At 34.0% G+C, this 10,855-nt stretch overlaps 1 protein-coding gene across 1 annotated transcript; it reads right to left on the minus strand.

Annotated features, from left to right (window-relative positions):
- Positions 1–3,934: 3,934 nt before the first annotated feature.
- Positions 3,935–9,449, minus strand: LOC131657819 (uncharacterized). Its single transcript, XM_058927178.1, has 8 exons — positions 8,948–9,449; positions 8,774–8,860; positions 8,242–8,686; positions 7,179–8,152; positions 5,875–7,095; positions 5,569–5,787; positions 4,604–5,461; positions 3,935–4,512 (listed from the first exon to the last, which is right to left on the minus strand). Exons 1-8 carry the CDS (start codon positions 9,447–9,449, stop codon positions 3,935–3,937), a joined length of 4,884 nt encoding a protein of 1,627 aa, XP_058783161.1.
- Positions 9,450–10,855: the final 1,406 nt, after the last annotated feature.

A 10,855-nucleotide genomic window follows, 5' to 3' on the forward strand; every position in this document is an offset into this window, starting at 1 on the left:
TGATTCATGTTGTAGTGGAATGGAGGAAAGTTTGGGAGAGGAATAACCGAAAAAAATGGAAGGGATGCCTTTGGAGACGCGAAAATGATTTTAAGGCAATAATGGCTGGTCTTGCGAAACGTTGCACTTCAGTAGAATGGAAGGCAGCATGGCAATCAAGCAAATTTGGGGTGTACAGAAAGCGTTCTGCAAACACTGAAGCAAGAACTGAAGAACATGTAGTTGTTGGTGCTGGGAAAAGGAAAAGAATGTCGAGAAGAGAAGCCCAACAAAATGTGATTGTATTGTCTTCAGATTCTGAAAGGTAAAACGTATACACTATATATGTTACATAGATATTAATTGCTTGGCCTGTCTATTGTTTTAAAAATTATGTCCGTTAATGTTTCGATTCGTTTCTGGATGAATGTTGGATGTCTCTAAGATACAATGTGATAATAAGTAAGTAATAAAGAATGATAAAAGTAGTGTGATTATAGTTTAAATGTTTAGATACAATAGACTTGCTATTTCGTATTTAGATATTTATTATTTGCATGTTAGTAGTATCCTGATAGCAGGAAAGGATTTAATACATGTAATTTAAAGATGATAATAAGCGCGTGATAAATAATGATAATAAGGCTGTGTTTGTAGTTAAAATGTTAGAAAGAATGGTTTATTGTGTTTCTTCTGGATGCAGTGAAGAGGGGTATGGCAAAGAATTTAATAAGCCGTCTAAGAGCAAAATCAACCAAGAAGGACCAAGTAACATTGCAAAAGAAAGGGATTCATACAGGAAGGGAAAAGAAGTTATGGAAGAGGTTGAAGATGACCACGTTTCAATATCATCAGATATGGAAGGGTAAGTTAAATTAATTTATGTTATATGTTTAAAAATATGTAGAAGTGTCGTATTTGTAAATGTATATTTCGTTTTAGTATTAGATTTGGTTAATTATATAATAGTTTTAAATGTTTATTTGAAATACAGGCATAATGATGATTCGGTTGTAATTCAAAATGAAAAAAGTTGGATTATGGTGGTTAAAAACCCACCATCAATGGGCACGCAAGTTCTTGTAAGTTCTTAATAAGACAATAAGTGACCGAAAGTATTCCATTTGCTAATGTCTGTAATTTATAATGAATTGTAGCAAATTCCTGCTGAGGTCATAACTGGGTGTGAATTGGAAGGCAAGGACACCATTGGGCTGTATGACACGGACAGACGCAAGGCATACAATTGTGTGCTCAAGAAGAGAGAAGATAAGAATGAAATGTTTCTTTGCAGGGGGTGGTATGAGTTTGGGAAGAGCAGGACTTTCAAGAAAGGTGATGTTTTGCATTTCACCATTAGGTACCCACCTGTCGAAGAAATTCTGGTCTGTGTTGTCCGTGGGAATTACTGAAGAATGTGTTGCTGATATATTATGTGTTGTTTTATAATTGTGTGAACTATTTTGGCTTTTTAAGAAAGTTTAATTTCATTTTGCTGTAAACAAATTATGGATAACCATGCAGGATGGTATCAGTACTTTTTTTTAATTGGTAATTATAGTAGTATTTTTATATGAATGGGTGCTGGATATATATATATATATATATATATATATATATATATATATATAATATATATAACTATAGTATTAATTTTAAAAGAATTAGAAAGTTGTTAACTTTAAGTTGTTCGGTCTGTTTTATAATTTCAAATGGTGTGTAGGACACAATGATTGGAAATTGCCTTCTTGTTAATTTAAAAGGCCAGGGTGATTGTGTTGGAGAGATATCCATTCTTGGAAGATAAAATGAACTTCCTATATTTTTACCGGAGATAATCCTTGCCTCTATAACATGGTCGGCCAATTTTGTAACAATGAGTCTTGTATCGTTGCACAACCCTTCAGATTGATCGATGTTTCTCAGGAAGTAACCCTTCAAATTGACATATTTACATAAGCAAACACTGAATTAACGATATGTCTTTATACCCTTGCAGCATTTTCCAAGGGAAGTAACCAAAGAGTGCTTGAAGAAGAATCAGAAGCAGATAACGATTAGAGATGTTGACCTCCATGTTGAATTCAAATGTACAATTAAGACGGCAAAGCGTAAGGGGGTACCAAGCCCATGGGAGAAGTACATGACCCAAGGATAGTATAATTACGTGGACACGAAAGGATTCGCAAACGGCGACACGTTGTTATGTCAAATGGATAAATTTTCTCCGTATCTCTACGTGGCATTGAAAAAAAAATGATGGAAAACCATGGTGTGGTAAAATAATAGAACATATGATATGGAAGTACTTTTTGTATGTTTATAATTGTAAGTTGTTTCTTTGACATGGATAATGGTTTGGGACATCTAAGTTTCTTGTGGTTGCTATGAATGAAATATGAACATTGACATTTTGTTAAGTTGCTGATCTTTAAATCATATTTCTCTTTTATTGTATTTATTAAGAATGTGTAAATAGTTCAAAATAGCAGAGTCCACACTCCATTTTTTTCAAAATACATGTTTTGTTCAATCCAAATAACTATATGAACTAATTTATGTCATTTTTTGAATAAAATCAAATATTCGTCTACATGATGTAAATAATGAAATAAAGAGAATTTTGCCTTATAATAGATTGTTTGGGTTGTTTAGTTATATGAAATACAGGCCCATCAATATTTACAGCCCAAATTGTAAGTGTGAAACTATGCCTATATATAGCAGGTATTTGACAAAAGGAAATCACTTGCTCTATTATAATTACTACATTGGAGATGGTGAAGTGGGGTGTACCATTTGTTCCCTCTCCTTCCAGCAGGTAAGTAAACTGTGCATGTTTAATTATGTAAATTTTTAAATGCATACCAATACTTCATTTTTCTTTACTAATGCATCAAGTATAATAATTGTTCATAAAGGGAGATATCATTGAAAACTAAGTTATGGTCTAAATTTTTTGTTAGATCTGTTAATCGAAAAAATCTTTGTTGTGTATGATGTTTAAGTGATCCAGAAAGAGACTCTCTTGAGTGGGCACGCAACATCTTGAAAGAATTTGACGAAGAGCAGGATAGGATGTTTCAAACTCTTATAAATGATGGATTTCTTACTGAAGCGGAACGCGTGGCTGATTATAGTGGGGAAGTAAAGTGGAGGAAGCATGTCACAAAATCAAACATGCATGGACAAAATGCACTGGTAAATTTACTAAATATTCATCAGGACTTGTGTTTATATTTGTAATGATGTTGTAGATAATATCAAAGTTGTTAATTCTGCAGAATATTCCAATGGAAATTTCAAGGAGGTGTTTTGGTAAGGAACAGAATGCAATAAGGATGGTAGATCTGCTTGATGGAAAAGGTTATCACTGTGTAATTATTAGGGCTGCAAGGAATGAGTATGAAAAACATATTGGGCTTGGATGGTACTCTTTTGCAAGAGATAAAAAACTTAAATCAGGAGATGTGCTTGAATTCTCCATGATTCCGTTTTCAGATGTGATGTTTGTTGGGTTAGTAAACAGTATTTGACAGTGCTGAAATGTTTTGATATTAAGGTCCAATGTATTGGTTCATTATCTTTTTAGCTTTAATGTATGTGTTGTGAAATGTATTTGTTTAAGAATTCTGCTTTTATGTTGTCTATAATTTCTTTTGCCGCTGTATAATTTTATGATGTATGCTTTGTGCAGAATGTTTGTGTTTCTTTAAAGGCAACGGTTCGGTATCTATAATTGAAGCATATGTTAATGGAAAATAAAAAAAAGATGTACATGAGTTGCATATGTTCATAACACTATCTTAAAAAAATGGAGATTAGGAATCATTAAAGTGATAAAAGTGCAACATGTCCTTCAAGATCCTCAAAATGAAATACAAAATTTGAAAGAGTTAAAGTGAATAGTTTAAGTATTCACATTCCTATTTGAATAAAACATGTAAATGCGACACTATAAATTTTCAAAGACTTCTTTGAAAACGACATTCGTTGTCACCGCCAATGGTTGTTTTTCTTTGTCGTGAATTAAAATCTTTAGGCCCTTTTTGCTCTTTACTCTTGAAACGGCCACGTAAAATTGACCATGGCTGAACACGCTTCTTGGCAAATATATACCAACAAAATCTAAAGACTGCCTTTGAGATTTGTTAATTGTCATAGCGTAGCATACCGTTATAGGAAACTGTCTTCTTGTCATTCGAAAAGGCCATGGGGATTGGGTAGGAGTTATGTCCATTCGTGCAATATATACGATACCTCCGATGTTCTTTCCGGAAAGAATTTTTGCTTCAATAACGTGGTCAGCCAATTTGGTAACAATAAGACGTGTTCCATTGCAAAGACCTTCTGCTTGATCAATATTTCTGAGAAGCATTATTGGAGTACCAATCTTCAATTTGATCTTATGGTTTGGGACACCGGAGGCTTGCAATGAATTCAGAAATTCGGGAGTTAAAACATCAAAAGATTCATTGTCGTTGCCGTCGGTGGTATCAACTGAATCTGAGCTTAAATACTCCTTCTCTTGACCTGCAAGTTGACAGTATTATTTGTTATCGCAAATAACATCCTGCTTTCCAAAAAAAACATAGACAAAATCTGAGGAAAAATTTTTGTTTACCGGGAAGAAAGTCTAAAATATATTGATTAATTTCATCAACCGTCTCTATGGTTCCAGCTAATATTGCCCTTGACTGTAGAAAGTCTACATTATTGAAATTCATATGAAAGTTCGGGTAAGTGTTTTGAAAAATTGCTTCAAGGGGATCATCAAAATTGGAAATCAATAGATCTTTGGGAATGTCAATCTCTGCATAACCATCATTAGGTTCTGATATTTTGCCATCTCCAACAGTTAAAATCCAATCTGAGAAATTTCTTAACTCTGCAGACGTGGTGGATGTTGCAGACTGTTGTAGTCGCATGTTCTTTGTAAGTTTCAAAACCTTACAGTGATCCCATATGTATGATGAATTTATTGTAGCATGAACTATATCGGATCGGCTGCCTCTTGGAATGACCGGAAGAATTTGCCTGAAATCACCGCCAAAAACAATTACCTTACCTCCAAAAATTTTATTTGATGATTTGGATCCACCCATGATATCCTTCAGGGTTTTATCCAATGCCTCGAAACAAAATTTATGACACATTGGAGCCTCGTCCCAAATTATCAACTTTGATAGTTTTAGTAGATCACCTCTTTCGGTCCCTTTGTCTATGTTGCATGTGGAAGATTCAAGCGTCGGAATTGGAATTTTGAATTTAGAATGCGCAGTCCGACCACCTGGAAGTAATAGTGAGGCAATTCCTGAAGAAGCAACTATCAAACATATTTGTTTCTTTGACCTTATATACGAAGCTAATGTTCTCCACATATAAGTTTTTCCAGTACCACCGTAACCATACAGAAAGAATACGCCTCCATTCTGGTTGTTCACAGCCATCATGATTTGCTTAAATACATCCCTTTGTTCATCTGTTGGTAATTGTAAGATAATTATGATTTAAGACTAAGATAATACGTATTCATATACAATTTGGTTTGGCATTCATAAGTAAAATACAAATGGGCAATAAACAAACCTGTGAGATTCTGATACAACGTGTTGAACTCTTGTAGTTGTTCAACAGGATTGTAGCTCCGCTCTTCGTAAATAAGCTTGTTTCCAAACTCTTCAGGAACATATCCTTGTGGTTTTGGCATCCCAGGAAAGTTACTTAAACTCTTACGACTTCTTTCAAGTAATTTTTCTATCTCAATCAAAGTTAGATTGTAGATTTCTTGTTCTGATAGCCTCAAACCTATTTTAACATGATGCAATTAAAAAAATATTTTATGTATACAGTCAGGAGAGTTGATGATTAATATTGATATCACTGAGATGTTACCTTTGTTGTTGGCAATAATCTGCTGTGAGTAAAGAATTCCATCAGATCGAAGATGTCGTGTTTTGTTCCATACGTGCCTTGGCCTTTTAATGCTACTTGACAATAACATATGAACAAAAAGTAATCTTAGGTAATGGCCAGATCCCCAATGAAATGCCTCCGAAATAGCGGCTATAAATTCGCGATCATCCCCGATAAAACCCATTGCAAAACATGCATCACGAAATGTATCGTACTTGACGTTATTAACTATTTTCAGATCAGAATAACTTCGAGGGCCCTTAACATGTGTTAACATCATCCTGAGAAAGTACAATTCTCCTGTAGTTGGAGGAACCCAAATTAACCTGCCAATTGTGTAACCCTTCTGCCTGGGTTTCCACTCTCTTTTCTTTTTGACATATACAAACTTTGAAACAAAATTGATATATGTCAATTGTTGAGCTTCTCTATACTTCTTATTAGCTTCAAACCATGACGTAAACATCGACTCAGTAACACTTGGTTTCTCAAGAACAGTGGAAATATTGCTAATGTCAGTATAATATACTGAATTTTGACCTTCACAGTGGAAGTGTAATCTTTCTACAGCTGGTTTCCTTCCATGAATGGGGAAACCATAAATTCTCCAAGAAGCTTCGCTTGGAGAAACATACCTACAGTCAATATACTGCTTGATTTCATCGACATCTTGCCTCTCAATGGGATTTCCATTTTCACTCATGACGATTGCAGCGGTTATTCGATCATAGCCTTTGTTGATGTATTTAAACAAATATTTTATGGATGTACTTTGATTGCACCATTCCATATTAATATGAGTTTTAAACTTCAACAACAATTTTGAATTGTAGGGAACAACAAATCTATTGTCAACCTCTATACCATTCCTAATGACAGTGTGACCGTTGTCCCTTCTTCTGTAAACCGGATAACCATCTTCATCGACGACTGTATCTTTGCGGAAGTCCTTAGGAAAGTATTTGGAACATTTACCTTCCTTCATGCATTGCGAATTCCGATTTGCGTTTCCGCATGGTCCGTGAATCATGTGGCTTTTGACCAAATTATATAACTCACCGTCTGTATCCTTGTTAGGAATTTCAGCGGATATGATCCGGTCAATATCAGCAGGTGTTGGATATTTGCTGGAGGGATGAAGGAATATCAAAATGTGAGCGTGAGGCAGACCTCTTTTCTGAAACTCGATGGTGTACATATCTACAACAAAATATAATGTATGAATAATGATATTTCAGAATCACAATAATATATATCAACGCTTTAAATGAAACAGTACTTACACGCAAGAACTTTGCCCATCATACTTTTTTTTGTCAAATCTGACAGTAGCTCATCGAATTTCATCTTAAATATTCTTGTAATGAGGTCCGGACGATCTGATGGTTTAAGATTATTAGAAGCAAGTACACGTTGCAATTCTGGCCAGTTGGGATTGCACGTAAACGTTATAAATAGATCAGGAAATCCAACATAACTACAAATTGCCATTCCATCAAAGTAGAGTTGATCCATGTATCTGCGACTACCAACGTACGATGAAGGAAGGACAACCCTTTTACCTGTGTTTGCACCATCGGTCTGACCATTGCTTCTGGCATCTGTTAGATAGCTATACTTTCCAACTCGAAGTTTAGACTGATTTTTTCTTAACCATCGAAGTCTCTCAGATTCCATCATTGTAAAACCATCAACCAAAAACTGTTGAAATAGCCTTCTTGATCTGAGAATTGTTTGGGCCTCATTCTTTCTGTCTTGAATACGAAATGCAAACCACTCTCTAATTGTAAGCCTATTTCTTTTAGTTGCCTGCTCCCACTGAACATCCTCAGTGTCTACTACTACATCCGATGAATCTGAATTAGGTCTATTGTGTGAATCTTTATTTCGATGTCTAATGTTAGGCCTGTAACCATCTTCGCCATAAGGGAAAAGCAATGGATATTGAAATCCCAAATATGATGTATGATATTCATCTATTCTTTGAAGTTGTCCAGATTGTTTGTGCATTATTATGTCCCTCTTCTCAGCAGTGTCGACGTCACCAACAATTAGAGCAGCAACTTCGGAAACAGTTGGTTGATTGTAGATTCTTCCATCGGTTCGTCGCTCAGAAATAAGACGAAGCTTTAGGTCAGAAACATTGCCTTCAGAAAGAATATCCCTTGCCATCTTAAAACTTTGTGCATGAATGTTGTGTTGATATAACATAGAAGAGAGTTTTTTCACTATGTTAACATCTATTCCGTCTTTTGTTCTGCAAATTATAACAACAAAACATGGAATGTCACTCATATGTCATACAACATATAATATTATTATACATGAATTAGTAAAGAAACATACTTGAATCCTTTTACTCTATGATGTATCTCATGTTCTGTATCAAATATATATAGCTGTGCAAATCGGGGATTTTGTCTTGGTAATGGTAACATGCTACCTATACGATGACATGATTGTCCTTGAATTCTATAATTCGGAGGACTTCTACCATTGTTAAAGCGGTTGTCCATTTTAGCACCCGGAGAAGTAAATGCAAACATCATATTGAAAAGGCGTATTTGCTGTTGAAATTTTTTTGATTCAGGGCTTGTTTGATCAAACAACAATTTTTGCAAAATTTCCGGAGGTTCTCTCAATAGAGGAATTTGAACTTTACCATCTCCGCAACACATTGTGAACTTGGGATTTAGAGATTGTCGATATTTGTTCTTCCTTTCTAAATACCACATTTTTGCACAACATTTTGGACATTCAAACACTGGATCGCCTATGTCGTAACAATCTCCTAAATAAATGCGTATCTAAGTTAACAACTAAAATGATGATTGACAATAAAACTTAACTCAAAATAATTACATAAATTTTACAAAACCTGTTGCTAGGGCATTGACAGATACAATATCAGTGTCCATATCATCTTCATCTTCGTCCATAACCATACTGTGATCTGAGCTCCAACCTTTGTAATACAACACATGCAAAGTTTATTAGAAATATGTAAAGCTTTAAATTCATAAGAATGTACATTACCACAAATAAATCATACTCTCTGAAGAATCATCGTGCATATTATCCTCTTCACTGTCATCTTCAAAAAGTTCATTAATTTGAGGAGTTGGTTCTGTTGAATTTTTTGAAGAGGTAGAACCAAAATCACCAACAACGTTATCAAACCTCCTCTTTAAATTCGTCCCTATATTATTAATGTTCCTGCAAGTAACGACTCTTGATCGTTTTTTATTTGAAGAAGTTGAAAGACCGTTCATCACTGAGGAGGCATGAGTTTTGTGCAAGCTTGTTAAAACCGATTTGCTTGAACTTGGAATGTTTGGAGAGATAGTAGAAAGTGGTATTCTGGTTTGAGGAGTATCGTGTCTACTAATAGAGGCAGTTTTGCCTACGTTCTCTTTCTGCACTCCATTCATCTTCTTTGCTCTCTTGAACTCGAGCTGACGTTTACGATGAAGTCTTGCTTCTGCTGATCTTTTTTTGTTCAACACATTGCTAAACCATTTATCTTCAAGCGCTTTTTGTTTCTGTTCATCCATATTTTTGGTATTTTGATATCTTTAGACAGTATTTGAAACAAATACTTATGATGAATAAAAAGACATGATACACGTATGCTTAAGAGTTCTGCGTATGAAATAATTATAGTAGGAATAGGAGCTGGTTTTCGCAGTCATGTTTCTTCTAAAACATCCTTTCATATGCACGCTTAACAAAGTTAATAATTAATCTTTCTCCTCCACACTTCTATTTATGTAATGGTAATGATTATTATTGCTGGTATTACACGTTAAGTGCTGTTAAAATCTCAAAGCATGATAAAAAGCAATTATGATTGTCTAAAACTTGAAAGAAAGAAAACTCGTGACCAATCGAAAGCATGCAACTTTTGAATTGGGTGAATAAATGTATTTATTAAAAATGAGATGTTTTTAAAAAAATAGATCATAAATAATGGTATAGCAAAGTTATATTGCTTTCTGATAAAAAAAAATTGTTGAAATTATCAGTATGAGCCATTATTTAGAAAAATAAACATGTTCAGTGAATATCAGCATCACAGCTGCGGCATCTATTTGAAATCATATATTTGAATATAGTTGGAATATGAAATAATATAATTATGAATAGCTATGTGACAATACAGTTTTTGTTGAAATCGTATATTATAATATGTACAGTAGTGTGACAATATATGTTGTATTAAGCATATAGATCAACCATAAGTTCAAATGTTTCAACTGATTTATTCAAATAAAATCTGGATATGTAATTAAATACAACATGTTTAAAATACTATTAATTTTAACTTGTCAAAAAATGATAAACATTTTTAATCATACAACACAATTAAACACAATAAAACAGTAGTAACAAAAACACAGCATAAGCATTTGACTAAAACATACTTCACTAATTTAAATTTGCAGTTAAATACCATGTGACAGTACAAATAAGCAGTGCTTGTCCAAAAGTCATAACAAAAAATACAACCCAATTAAGTTAAAAAGTCAAAAAAATACAGCATCCAATATTAAACAAAATATAAGTCCCAGCAAATAGTAAGTCTATCAAGTCTTTAAGCATTTGGTTCAATCTTCACTTTTTTGGGTGGTTTGGTTCCTGAGTATTGAGTAAGCCCTAAAACATGACAATCCGAATCTTCGGCATCAACGGCATGAGAGACGCTCTTTGAAGGGGTATTGGCCAAACTCTTGTCTGGATCATTTTCTCCAAATGCAGATAACGACTCCTTCAAATGTAATAAACGTGTTTAGTAAATGTTATACCCCAAAATTTGCCCACATATTTTTCAAGAAAACTCCAATCTGAAAATTAAGGGTCTCATATAATCATGGATTTTTATTTCAACAAATATCCTGACATATGAAATACTTAGTTTTTAGAATCTTTCTTATACAGTAATTTGGCTTGCAGTTGAATT

Source organism: Vicia villosa, linkage group LG3, assembly GCF_029867415.1.
Source record: "Vicia villosa cultivar HV-30 ecotype Madison, WI linkage group LG3, Vvil1.0, whole genome shotgun sequence".
NCBI lineage: Eukaryota > Viridiplantae > Streptophyta > Magnoliopsida > Fabales > Fabaceae > Vicia > Vicia villosa.

What these genes read in the sequence shown, in the direction of transcription:
- LOC131657819 (XM_058927178.1), bottom strand. Translation starts at nt 9,449, where the DNA reads ATGGATGAACAGAAACAAAAAGCGCTTGAAGATAAATGGTTTAGCAAT. An exon ending in TGTCAATGCCCTAGCAACAG is followed by an intron (nt 8,687 to 8,773) that starts GTTTTGTAAAAT and finishes GCATTTATTTAG; the next exon opens with GAGATTGTTACGACATAGGC. An exon ending in CATAGAGTAAAAGGATTCAA is followed by an intron (nt 8,153 to 8,241) that starts GTATGTTTCTTT and finishes TATAATTTGCAG; the next exon opens with AACAAAAGACGGAATAGATG.